Genomic DNA, 14,551 nt, shown 5'->3' with positions numbered 1-14,551 from the left:
TTTTTTTTTTTTTTTTTTTTTTTTTTTATTGCAAATGGGTACTGAATTTTGTCAAATGCTTTTTCTGTGACAGTTGGTCTGATCATTTGATTTTTCTTCTATAGCTTGTTCATATGGTGGATTACATTTATTACATTTCAAATGCTTAATCTGTCTTTTATAACTCCAATAAATCAATACAAGTTCAAAGTGTATAACTCTTTTTATTCAATTTGATATCATTTCATTGAGGATTTTTGCAACTAAGTTTATGTGAAATATTGGTCTACAGGTTTTTGTTTTTTTTTTTTGCACTGACTTTGCCTGTTTTTCTTATCAACATAATACTAACCTTGTAAAATGAGTTGAGAAATATTTCTTCCTGTCCCATTGTCTTTGAAAAAGAGGATAAAATTATTTATTTTAAAATATATTTAATATTATTCTATTAAGAACATCTCAGTCTGGAAATTTTTTGATATTTTAATTACAAATTGAATTTTAAATGGCTATACAGACATACTTTGGAGATAGTAAGGATTTGATTCCAGATCACCACAATAAAGCAAATATTGCAATAAAGCAAGTCATACTAATTTTTTGGTTTTCCAGTGCATATAAAAGTTATGTTTACACTATAGTGTAGTCTATTAAGTGCTCAATAGGATTATGTCTACTAGAATGATGTACATACCTTAATTAAAGATACTTTGCCAATAAAAAATGCTAATGATCATTTGAGCCTTCAGTGGGTCATCATCTTTTTGTTAGGGGAAAGTCCTGCCTTGATGTTGATGAGTGCTGAATGATCAGGGCTGTCATTTCAGCAATCACTGAATCCTGAAAAGCTGGGATGGCTGGGAAAAATCTTAAGACAAGAGTGAAGTTTGCCACATCAATTGATTCTTTCTCCCACAAAAGATTTCTATGTAGCATGCAATGTTGTCTGGTAACATTTTCTCCATGGTGAAAACCTCTTTCAAAATGAGAGTTGATCTTCTCAAACTCTCCCTTGCTTTATGAACTAAGTTTATGTAATGTTTTAAATCCTTTGTTGTCATTTCAGCAATTTTAACAACATCTTCAACAGGAGTAGATTCCATCTCAAGAAACCACTTTATTTTCTCACTGTAAGATGCAACTACTCATTCATTCAAGTTTAATTATGAGATTACAGCAATTCAGTTACATCTTTAGGCTCCACTTCTTATTCTAGTTCTCTTGCTCTTTCCACCATATCTGCAGTTACTTCCTTTATTGAAGTCTTGAATCTTTTAAAGTCATTCATGAGGATTGGAATCAACTTGTTCCAAACTCATGTTAGCGTGGATATTGTGACTTCCTTTCATGGATGATGAATGTTCTTAATGACATCGAAAACTGTGAATCTTTCCTAGAGGATTTCGCTTTACTTTGCCAAGATCCCTCAGAGGAATCACTATCTATGGCAGCTATAGCCTTATGAAGCATATTTCTTAAATAATAAGACTTTAAAGTCAAAATTCCTCCTTAATTCCATGATTCAACATTCATTTCCTTGTACATCTTTGTCAGAGCTCTTCATTGACCAGGTGCATTATCAGTGAGCAGTAATGTTTCAAATAAAATCATTTATTCTGAGCAGTAGGTCTCAACTGTGGGCTTCACATATTTAGTATACCATGCTGTAAACAGATGTTCTGTCTTCCAGGCTTTGTTTTTCCGTTTATTTATTTATTTATTTATTTTTCCATAAATTATTGGGGTGCAGGTGCTATTTGCTTACATGAGTAAGTTATTTAGTGGTATTTGTGATATTTTGGTGCACCCATCACCCAAGCAGTATACACCACACCATATTTGTAGTCTTTTATCCCTTTCCCCATCCCACTCTTTCCACCAACTCCCAAAATTCCATTGTATCATGCTTATGCCATTGCGTCCTCATAGCTTGGCTCCCACATATCAGTGAGAGCATACAATATTTGGTTTTTCATTCCTGAATTACGTCACTTAGAATAATAGTCTCCAATCTTATCCAGGTCACTGCAAATGCTTTTAATTCACTTCTTTTTATAGCTGAGTAGTATTCCTTCATATATAATCACAATTTCTTTATCCAAGTGTTGGTTAATGGGTATTTGGATTGGTTCCATCCTTTTGCAATTGTGAATTGTGCTGCTGTAAACATGTATGTGCAGGTATCTTTTTCAAATAATGACTTATTTTCCTCTGGGTAGATACCTAGTAGAGAGATTACTGGATCGAATGGTAGGTCTACTTTTAGTTCTTTAAGTAGAACTAAAGAACATAGTGGCTGTACTAGTTTGCATTCCCACTACCAGTGTAAAAGTGGTCACCACATCCATGCCAACATCTACTCTTTTATGATTTTTTGATTATGGCCGTTTTTGCAGCAGTAAGGTGGTATTGCATTGTGGTTTTGATTTGCATTCCTCTGATCATTAGTGATATTGAGCATTTTTTCATATGTCTGTTGGCCATTTGTATATCTTCTTTTGAGAATTGTCTATTCATATCCTTAGCCCACATTTTGATGGGATTGTTTGATTTTTTCTTACTGATTTGAGTTAGCTGTAGATTCTGTATATTAGTCCTTTATCAGATGTATAATTTGTGAAGATTTTCTCCCACTCTTTGGGTTGTCTGTTTACTCTGCTGACTGTTCCTTTTGTCATGCAAAAGCTCTGTAGTTTAATTAGGTCCCAGCTATTTATATTTGTCTTTATTGCATTTGCTTTTGGGTTCTTGGTCATGAAACTCTTGCCTAAGCCAATGCCTAAAAGGGGTTTTCCAATGTTATCTTCTAGAATTTTTATAGTTTCGGTCTTAGGTTTAAGTCCTTAATACATCTTGATTGATTTTTTATAAGGTGAGAGATGAGGATCCAGTTTTATTCTCCCACATGTGGCTAGCCAATTATCCCAGCACCATTTGTTGAAAAGGGTGTCCTTTCTCCACTTCCTGCTTTTGTTTGCTTTGTCAAAGATCAGTTATCGGTGAGTATTTGGGTTTATTTCTGGGTCCTCTACTTTGTTCCATTGGCCTACATGCTTATTTATTTATTTTTTTATCAGTACCAAAGTGTTTTGGTGACTATGGCCTTATACTATAGTTTGAAATTCGGTCGTGTGATGCCTCCAGACTTGTTCTTTTTGCTTAATCTTGCTTTGACTATGCCAGCTCTTTTTTGGTCCCATATGAATTTTAGAATTGTTTTTTCTAATTCTGTAACGAGTGATGTTGGAATTTGATGAGGATTGCATTGAATTTGTAGATTGCTTTTGGCAGTATGATCATTTTCACAATATTGATTACACCCATCCATGAGCATGAGATGTGTTTCCATTTGTTTGGATTGTCTATGATTTCTTTCAGCAGTGTTTAGCAGTTTTCCTTGGAGAGATCTTTCAATTCCTTGGTTTGGTATATTCCTAAGTATTTTATTTTATTTTTTTCAGTTATTATAAAAGGGGTTCAGTTCTTGATTTGATTCTCTGCTTGGTCTCTGTTAGTGTATAGAAGAGCTACTGATTTGTGTACATTAATCTTGTATGCGGAAACTTTGCTTATTTTTTTTTTTTTTTTTAATCAGTTCTAGGAGCTTTGTGGAGGAGGCTTTAGGGGTTTCAAGGCAAACCGTCATCATCAGCAAACAGTGACAGTTTGACTTCCTTTTTACTGATTTGGATGCCCTTTATTTCTTTCTCTTGTCTGATTGTTCTGGCTAAGATTTCCAGTACTATGTTGAAGAGGAGTAGTGAGAGTGGACATCCTTGTCTTGTTCCAGTTCTCAGAGGGAATGCTTTCAGCTTTTCCCCATTCAGTAATATGTTGGCTGTGGGTGTTTCATAGATGGCTTTTTTTACATTAAGATATGTCCCTTGTATGCCAGTTTTGCTGAGTTTTAATCATAAACGGAGGCTGGATCTTGTTGAATGCTTTTCTGCATCTATTGAGATGATCATGTGATATTTGTTTTTAATTCTGTTTATGTGGTATATCACATTTATTGACTTGCATATGTTGAACCATCCCTGCATCCCTGGTGTGAAACCCACTTGATCAGGGTGGATTATCTTTTTGATATGCTGTTGGATTTGATTAGCTAGTATTCTGTTACGGATTTTAGCATCTATGTTCATCAAGGATATCAGTCTGTAGTTTTCTTTTTTGGTTATGTCCTTCCCTGGTTTTGATATTAGGGTGATGCTGGCTTCATAGAAAACTAAGTATGTCCTTCTTTATCTGGTGGAATAGTGTCAAAATAATTTGTACCAATTCTTCTTTGAATGTCTGGTAGAATTATGCTGTGAATCCATATGGTCCTGGACTATTTTTGAGTGCAGGCAGTGTAGATTTAGAATGATTTTAAGGACACTAGAATTTTGAATAATAAATGAGTATTAGCTTCAACTTAAAGTTGCCAGTTTCATTAACCCCTGACAACACAGTCTGTCTTTTGAAACTTAAGCCAGGCATTGACTTCTCTTTAGCTATGAAAGGTCTACATGGCATTTTCTTCCAGTAGAAAACTACTTCTTCTGCACTGAAAATCTGTTGTTTAGTGTAGCCACCTTCAGCAATTATTTTGGCTAGACCGTTTAGATAACTTGCGGCAACTTCTGCATCACTTTATGCTTATTCACCTTGCACTTACGTTATGAAGATGTCTTCTTTTCTTAAATCTCATGAACCAACCTCTGAAAGCTTCAGATTTTTTATTCTACAGCTTCCTCACCTATCTTAGTATTCATGGAATTGAATAAAGTTAGGGTCTTACTCGGAATTAGAATTTGGCTAAAGGGAATATGGTGGTTGGTTTGATCTTATAACCAAACCACTAAAACTTTCTTCATATCAGCAAAAAAAAGATTGTTTTGCTTTCTTGTAATTTGTGTGTTCACTGGAGTAGCACTTGTGATTTCCTTCAATAATTTTTCCTTTGCATTCTCAACTTGGCTAATTTGTCATAAGATGTCTATCTTGGCTCTCAACATGCTTTTCTCACTCAGGTTAATAATTTCTAGCTTTTGATTGAAAGTGAGAGACATGTGACTCTTCCTTTCACTTGAACAGTTGGAGGCCATTGTATGTTTATTAATTGTTACACTTTCAGTATTGTTGTGTCTCAGGGATAGAGATGTTCAAGGATGGAATGAAAGACAAGGACAAGAGAATGGTTGGTTGGTAGAGAAGTCAGAACAAACACAACATTTACTGATTAAGTTCACTATCTTTCATGGGCACAGTTTGTGGCACCCAAAAACAATTATAATAGTAACATCAAAGTTCATTGTTTATAGGTCACCATAACAGAAATAATAATGAAAACTTCGACATACTATGAGAATTATTAAATGTGACACAGAGAGTTGAAGTGACAATATGCTATTGGAAAAATGCCACTTGCCAAATGCGGCATTGTCACAAACCTCCAGTTCGTAAAACAACGGCAACAAACCCCACGATATCTGCAAAGCACAATAAACCAAAGTGCAAAAAAATGAGGTGTGTCTGTAATACTATGCAAACTATGCATTTAATCTTGATTAAAATTTGGTGTTTGAATCTATACATATTGTATCACAGATTTTTCTGAAGCATGTTTCTAGATAAAAGGAACCCAAATCTATAATGTCCATTTTTAATAAGATAATTCATCTAAAGAATAGATCCTGGAAATAGGTGATAAGTGGGAAATCAGAAAAGAGTTACAGAATAGGACATGTGGGTTTTAAAGGGTGTGATTAAGAGTAGAAGGGGAGAAGGAAAGGAAATAAAGCTTACTATAGCCAATCATCTCCTTTGCTTTGTAAATACTTTATAATATCTTGCTTCTGAAAAGTGGACTGCTTAACACAATACTTAGATTTGTAATGCGATTTTTAAAACCATGCAGAAATCTGTGTCCTGATGTCCAGTGACTTTTGACTACCTAATCAATAACATAGTCAGTCATCCATGACAAGGAAACACCACCTGGTCTATGTAAACATCTGTACAGTCCACATACATGATTTTCACGGTATAGAAAATTAACGTCATCCATAAGTGAATTAATTTAGTTCCTAAAACATTTTTTCAACTTTTAGTACCCTGCACAACATAACAGAAAGTTTTTTTTTAAAATTTTTTGACTATTTTGAATATACTAGTTTTCTTGGGACTGTAAAATGCATTCTTATTCAGACATGAGGCAACAAACAATATCAATGGCTTAGAATAAATTTCATTGCATGTTACTGATATCATGGCAAAGCATGAAAATGGGAGAATGTTTGTTTGCTGGGCAGTTTTAAGAAATTCTGGATGAAGACATTTTAAAACTACAGGAAAAGTATATGTTTATAAAAGAGCAATTCAGAGTAATTATTGGACAGTGTAATTTCTGCCATCCCCAAGGCATTTTTGCTTGCTAATGTTCAGAACACACTTTGAGAAATTTTGTAATGGGATAGCACTTAATTAACGTAATTCGTTGTCTTCAGTTTGAAATGTGCTTATGGATTCGATACGTATCATGCAGATCTTTTCAACTTCTTGTAATTTAGAATATAGATTATATAAACAAGATGAAAGCAGTGAGACATGCCATAGGAAGAGTTATGCCAAGTGCTTTTCATATTCAGAAAACAAAAAATACAACTTTTAGTCAGGCGAATTGAAGACGACATATGAAGGAGATAGAATTTTAGATGGGTCTTGAATAAGAAAAGAACTAAAACATTTAATAATAATATAAAATTGAATTATTGACCTAAGTGATAAAGAGTATAAAAATATAAAGGGACTGAAAGGACATGTGCCCAAATAACTTCTCTTCATTTATTTTTTTGACATATAAAAGACACTATACACTCACTGTGCATCAATCATTACGCTAAGTACCAGGGATTTAACAGCCCTGTTAAAGAAAATGTAAAATAATAGGAAACAGAAAATATATCACTATGTAAAGTAATAAATGGCTAATCATGAATTTTGTGGTCATAGCAAGATGGTTTCCTAGAGATGCCTGGTACTTATCCAACCAAAAACAAAGGACCAAAACAATGAATAGAGAACTACATTCCAACTAGAGTAACTGAAGAAGTATGCTGGATACTTCACCACAAGGAGGTGGTGAAATCTCTGTGAAGCAAGAAACCCAGAATGGAAGTTTAGAGAGGAAGTGAAGCACCTATCTCTGCCACTCTGTTCACCCTGCTGGGATGAGCTTGGGGATGGGAGAGACTTCTCTTTGTGAGAAAAAGTTAAACTGGAGGCCACCAGCAGTCCCCATTCCCAACATACACATCTACAGTTCTTGATGCAAGAAAGGCCCACAGTCCTCACTGTCTCTGAATATAGTTTGGAGGGTTTCCTGTAGTTAACATGGCTGCATTGCTCCAGAGTGAGGAGCCTATGTGCACCCCCCTACCCCTGTGACCCAGGGTGCTATAGCACATCACTATCTTGATGGTATCAGACCCATAGCTGTAGTACATCCTATTACGGGAGCCAGTAGTCATTGTTTATCCATCTTGATGCTCTGCTGACATTTCACTCCACTCAAACAGATGGCCACAGTAACAAAAACCTGACTACTTGGAGCCTAGGTTCAGCAGAACAGCTGTGACTCCAGTGTCTGAGACTATGCTGTGCCCTGCTCCAATGGAACAGGCAGTCATACAGAGTGGGAAAGTTGACCTCAGGCTTGTCCTGACTCCCCAAAATCACCACAGAGCTGGTTTATCTACCACGCCCATGTGTGCCCGACAACTCAACATTCATCCCAGTGGTGGCTCCATTCTCCTGCCAACCCACTCCAGAACCAGCCAACTCATGTATGTGAGCATTTGCCTGGACCACCAGTTAGCCTTGTGGTGGTCCCACTGCAAGGTAGTCCCACCCTAGATAATTCACTGCATCTGCATGCTCCTGGATCAATATAGCTGGCCTAGTGGAGGCCCAGGACTCCAGCAAGCCCACCCTAGTGCCAGCCAACCTATTGTACTCAAGTATGCTCAGCCTGAAACTATCATGGTGGCCATTATTACCACAAATTTTTGCAGTCCAGAGCACTGACGTGCTCATAGACACTGGTGATGCGAATTACAGCTGAAGAAACTGCACATAAACCACACTACTGCTTCCACCCAGAATCAAAGCCAAAACACCCTGCCAAACCACACCCTAAGACCCATATACATGAAAATGTTTCACTTTACCAAAACGACCACATAAAATCAGAAAGGTGACTCTTCTACCATATGCACAGATATACACATAGGGAAAGAAGAAACGTGAAAAAGTAAGTAAATGTGAGCTTTCCAAAGGAACACAAAACACTTCAGTAGCAGACACTAAAGAAAGGAAAATAATGAAGTATCTGAAAAAGATCTAGACAGTTCATCCTTAAAAAAAGAAATATACTTTTCAAGAACATGGAGGGAACTGGAGACAGTTATCTCAAGTGAAACAACTCAGAGACAGAAAGACAAACACCACATGTCTCACTGATAAAAGGAAACTAAATAATGTTTACACATGGAGGTAAAGTGTGAAATGATAGACAATGGATGTTTGGAAGGGTCAGGGGATGGCAGAGGGGTAGATGATGAGAAATTCTTGATAGGTACAATGTACATTACTCCAGTGATGGATACACTAAAGGCTCTGACTTTACTCCTGATGAAAAAATTGGCAATAGACCGGAACAGATAACCTTCAAAAGAAGACAAGTGGCCAACAGGTGTATGAAAAAAATGTTCAACATCACTAATCGTCCAGAAAATGTAAATCAATACCACAGTGAGATAGCACTTCACTTTAGTCAGAATGGCTACTATCAAAAAGCAAAAGAGGTGTTAGCAAAGATGTGGAAAAAAAGGTACCCTTCTACAGTGTTGGTGAGAATATATATTAATAGAACCATTATTGAAAATAGTATGTATGTTCCTCAAAAAATTAAAAAATAGTATTACCATATGATCCAGCAATGCTACTACCAGGTAACTATCCAAAGGAATTGAAGTTAATATGTTGAAGAAATATCTGAACTCCCATTTTTATTGCTTCACTATTCACAATAGTCAAGTAATGGATTCTAAGTGTCCAATGATGTATGAACGGATTAAGAAAATGTGATTACACACACACACACACACACACACACACACACACACACACACACACATACAATACTCAGTGGAATACTATTCAGCCTTAAGAAAGAAAGAAATTTTGTCATTTGGGACAACATGGGTAAACCTCAAGGAAAATATGTTAAGATAAATAAGTCAGAAACAGAAAGATAAATGTCAAATGTTCTCACCCATATTCAGAATCTAAAAGTGTTGGTCTCATAGAAGTAGCAAATAGAACAGTGGTTACCAGAGACTAAAGAAGGTGGTGGGTTGATAGGAGAGGTTGATCAATGGGTATAAATTTATAGCTAGAAAGGCAGAATAAGTACCAGTGTCCTACTGCACTGTAGGGTAACTATAGTCAACAAAAAGATATTGTATATCTCAAAATACCTAGACGAGAGGATTTTGAATTTCTTACTACAAAGAAATCATAAATGTTTGAGGTGATGGATATGCTAATTACTCTGATTTGATCATTACACAATGTATATATGTACTGAAACATCACATTGTACCCTATAAGTGTGTGCAATTATTATGTGTCTATTAAACATAAAAAATTAAGATATGATAAGAACATGCACAGATGATCTGTGAGGACAGAGGAGATTAGGCACCTCTCTTAACCATGGAACTTTTTCTGGTTTCCCTGAGAAAGATTTAGAGTAAATAAATTTTAAAAAGGATATTTATTTCAGCCTCAAAGTGAAGTATATGCAAAGGTCCAGGGATAAGATGAAAGAATAAATTTGAGCAACTAATAGCGGCTCAGCATAGGTCATAATCTAACAAGGTCATAAAGAACATTCATGAAGATTTATGATGGATACATCTTATCTCAGTGCTAGAGAAGGAAGGAGGTCAAAACTGGTTTAAAAGCAAGAGGGTTAGAAAGCACGAGAGCACGCTTGAGAGAGGGAGACAGAGACAAGTAAAATTAGAGGAAAGTGGGAGAATTGTGGAAAAGAGAGATGCGAAGTCATGGAGGTAATGATGTGAAAAATCCTGAGTTTAAAATTTGACTCCACCTATGCATAATGTAGATAGGTCATTACATTTGGATGATTTTAGGGAATTGGAAAGATTTTTTTAAAACAGATGTCAGAGCAATAAAAAATGATAGCTGTTGATGAAACTACAAAATTTGAGAAAGTTTGAAAACCAGATATGGCTGAAATGAGTACCTGACAGGAGAATTTTAAACCAAAAGAATAAGCTCAAAATAGTTTTATGAACTTTATCAAAAAAGCTGTGGTTCTCTCAGTTTTCTTATGTTTAACTAATTCTTAAAATCATGTTGTAAGGATTATAATTATATTCTCTAAAGGATTAATTACAATGGAAACTATTATATAGGATTTTCAATATCAATTTATGATTTAATCATTATTTCTGCAGTAAATTGGAGAACTAAAATTTTTTTTACAAATATTAATTATGTCATTACTCTATTATTGTCAGTATTTCTTTCTTCATTAAACATGCAATGAAATTTTATCTCATTAATAATTTTTTAGTAATTCCATTACAATGTATTTATTACTCAAGAGATATGTCTAATTTTCTGGTACAAATAATTATAGTAGTAGGGAACAAATTTATGACATTTGTCATTACCATATTTTTCTTGATATAATTATCCTAAAATCCAGTTTGATGGTTTAAGCCATATAGTCATGAGTATGGATGTTTTTAGGGTGAAATGGAAAATATATTAAAACAATGGAAACTTTATATATAGAAATTCTTTATCATGTTACTGGTTTTTTTTTGTTATTGTTGTTATATATCATTTGCCAGTACCTGAAATATATATTATTTATTTATTTGTTTGTGTGTTTTATTTTTACTGTGTAAAACCATGATTTTTCTCTTGCTTACTATCATATTTCCAACCTTTACCATTGGCATTTGTCATATAGTTAATGTTTGGTAAATAATTGTTGAATAAATACATACAATCTCTTTCTTATTAACAGATTATTCTCATTGACTTTATGCTAGAATTTGCTTACTCTCAAATAACCACAGTAATTTGACACAAGGATAATAATAAGTTATATTTTAGAATATCTCCTTTAGTATTTAAAAAAATAATTATCTAAATTAAGTAGTTTAATGGAATCTTTCCAAGTGGCATATATTCTCAATCCTCCATTTCCTGATTTTCCTGATAACATGTGAAATAAAGACAGAGATATATAGATTTATTTGTGAGATTTCTCCATAAGCCATAAACCAAGCCATATAGTTTAGAATGGGTTTAAATAATGAACATTATTCAGTGACTATGATTTTCAAAGCCCATGTGACTCCCCTATAACCAACGACTGTGTATTTCTCTCTGGTGGCAGAGGGATGCTGTGGTGCAAGTGCTTTCTAGTTCAGTTTCTTGGCTTATCTAAGGTCCTGCCTCATATGCTGAAGCATTGAGGCTGTCAGGAATATTTCTTACTTTCACACTTGTTAGATAATCATTATTTGCTCGACCTCATGCACATTCTGCTTCTCGCTACTGCAGCTCTGCTTTCTTCAGGTCCACCCTCTTAGATTACTGAAAGTAAATTCAAGTTGCAAACTGCAGTTACACAGTAGCTATTACTTTCCTTTAACATACTCTATTACTGAAATTACCTTTCATGTCCCTGGAAAAGATGGAAAGTTTATTATTTTTATTGTCCATTTTGTCTTTTTTCCTTTCTCACATTTCTTGATGTCCTTGTGTAGTTGATCCTCATTTACTGGGTCTTTTAGGGGGTCTATCTCCAAACTCTGCTTCGGTGTATTACACACCTCCATGTATTGTAGTCTCATTATATCTGGAAATGTGTGCAGCCTGTCAACAATAATTTAAACTTACCCCAATGGATATTCATGTTCATTGAAATAGGGAATTGAACAAAACCAAATTGTAAATCAAAATCTGGCATGAACTATGCTACTCAATTGGAAATATAATTGAAACAAATCCAAATCGTTTTTCACTGAATTACTATTTTAATCAGCAAGAGTAAACATAACTTGTATATTTTCTGAAAGTAATGAAATCAGCTTTTAAAACTTGAGTCTAAAATTATACAATGATATTATATATTTTTATTAACAAAATTCAGATTGGAAAAAAAATCAGTCAGCTCAACAAATAAACAGATTCATCCCTATGAAAAGAGAAAATAGATTTATAGAGAAACATTACAGAAAATGCACTGCAAACCAAGAATAAAAATGAGAAATATATGGCCTATATCTGGATGTTTTCATTTGGGAATTCAACATTCTATACACCAGTAAGCACAATAATACAATAAAGGTGATTTTATATTTTAATGGGCAAGTGGTCATCCACTAAAAGTGGTGGCTAGCTCCCGCACATCTTAGGAAAGTTGGGTTTTCAGGGATAAAGATGAAGAATATTGGTTAGAGGTTCCTTGCATCCCTGTACCTACACCTTAACACTGATTACATACACAAGGACAGATTTTCCATCCTCCTTCTACTGTTCCCCTAGCATGACTAATTGCCAAGAGGTGAGAGAATATTTGTAATTCTTCCTGACATTTCCACCCCACAAACATAGCATAATAAATCAGCTATTTATTTTGCCTTCTGAAGAAGAAAAGTGTGAACTTTGAAGAACAGGAAAGATATACTTGCTATTAAGAAACCTTAATCTGAAACTCTTCCTAACTATGTAATAGCCTTACTTTGGAGACTCTTTTACTTTGGCTTTATAGCAAACACTTAAAATTTAAATGGTTAGATATATGGTAGAAATACAATACAGCAGTATTTTTCTATTTCATGATGTCAGAAAAACTGCTTTGCTGGAAATCTTCAAAAAATTATAAAGCAAGAGGTAGTTTATATATTAATCATGACCAATATCTGGAGGATAGTTCCCATATTTTGCTGTAAGATACTTGTTTTGCGTATATTATAAATGGTATTCTTACAGCCAAATATGTGAAGACTACATATCCAACTATATTTATTTGGATATATACAATCTGTTTTCTGCCTCTCCATTGGAGCAAGCCTCTAATACATTATAGAATTATATATTATAATGAAAGCCAGTCATGAACATTTATAAGATTATGAAATTACACAAAAACAATGCTTGTTCTATGAAAATAAATTGTGAAATTTGCCATCCAGTGAGAAATACTGAAAAAAACATTAAGTGGATAGGAGAGAGTATAAGAAAAAAACTGTACAATCTTTCCCTGGAAATAAGTGTATCAATTTATTTGAGGTCTTTTGATTTTGTAACTTTATTGTTTCAATACATACACGGGTAGCACAGTGACTAGCACCATCAGCTCAGTATCTGTTGTGTTTATTATTAACAATAATGAACAATACAATATGTATTAATAAATAATAAACAAGATATAATAAATAATAAACAATATAACATTAATAAATGATAAACAATATATAATACTAATAAACAATACCATAAATAATATTATTGGTGCAGTAAATACATTTGGCTGAATCAAAAATCATGTGCACTTAAGGTTTTACAGTTGATTGTATTAATATACGCAACCTGATTGGAACAGCATGTGTTTGGAATTGCACTATTCTATAATCGACTTTTCTATGCATAAAAGAACTATTTCATTTGTGCTTAAAAAGTTGACAGTGCAAAGTCATGAATATAGGTAGACATTTGTTAGGTCCCAATTTTGTGAAAACGTTTACTGCTGAAAACTTTTAAAATTTTTGTTGTTGTCTTTTGTAATTCAGGTTATCTGGAATGAATATACCACCACCAATTATCAGCAACAAAAACTGGCTCAGACTGCATTTTGTTACAGACAGCAATCATCGATATCGTGGATTTAGTGCTCCCTATCAAGGTATACTTATGGAATACCTCTGCCTCTTTTGATATGTACAATGATTTTGTTGTACACAACTGTGTTTTGTGGTAGAAAAATACCTTTAGCATTTAAAAATGGGAATTTGTATTGGAAAAAAATGGTCATTCTGTTATGTGATCATAACTAAATTACAGTATTAAAGTTAGTTGATTTTACAGTATAATGTTCAGAATAATGAATATTATGATTTCTAAAAGAGGTAGTATGTAACAGATGCAATATTTTGCTTTGATCAAGTGCTTCAGCAATTGGATATACAATCTGAAGTTGTTCTGCAAATCACTGCAGAAAACCTTCAGTTGCATGTAGGCTCTTCCTCAATCGAAACTCACCTTCGTACGCAGCGTGTTTGTTACAGCTAGTTCAATTAACCTTGTTAGGAGTTTTATCTACCAAATGTGTTAACATAAATAATTTTCAATAAGTAGGATATAATATTTGATGCATTAACTTGAAAAACTCTTTCGAACAAGATTATTATGAAGATGGAATACTATGAAAATGTAGCTTCTGCAGTTTTCTGTAATACTATGTGAACTTAGTGTA

The 14,551-nt window shown here is 34.1% G+C and overlaps 1 protein-coding gene across 1 annotated transcript in view; it reads left to right on the top strand.

Annotated features, from left to right (window-relative positions):
* The window catches only part of LOC108535757 (CUB and sushi domain-containing protein 3-like), a 460,532-nt gene extending 446,267 nt beyond the window's left edge, over positions 1-14,265 (top strand). Inside the window, exon 6 of the mRNA XM_017882026.1 lies at positions 13,869-14,265. Coding sequence (XP_017737515.1) covers positions 13,869-14,013 — 145 coding nt within the window. The 3' untranslated portion in view covers positions 14,014-14,265. The remainder of the gene's footprint in view (positions 1-13,868) is intronic.
* Positions 14,266-14,551: the final 286 nt, after the last annotated feature.

Source organism: Rhinopithecus bieti, unplaced genomic scaffold (assembly GCF_001698545.2).
Source record: "Rhinopithecus bieti isolate Rb0 unplaced genomic scaffold, ASM169854v2 scaffold_13313, whole genome shotgun sequence".
Taxonomy (NCBI): domain Eukaryota; kingdom Metazoa; phylum Chordata; class Mammalia; order Primates; family Cercopithecidae; genus Rhinopithecus; species Rhinopithecus bieti.
Note: the sequence above shows the minus strand (reverse complement) of the source record. Positions and strands in the feature narration are given on the sequence as shown.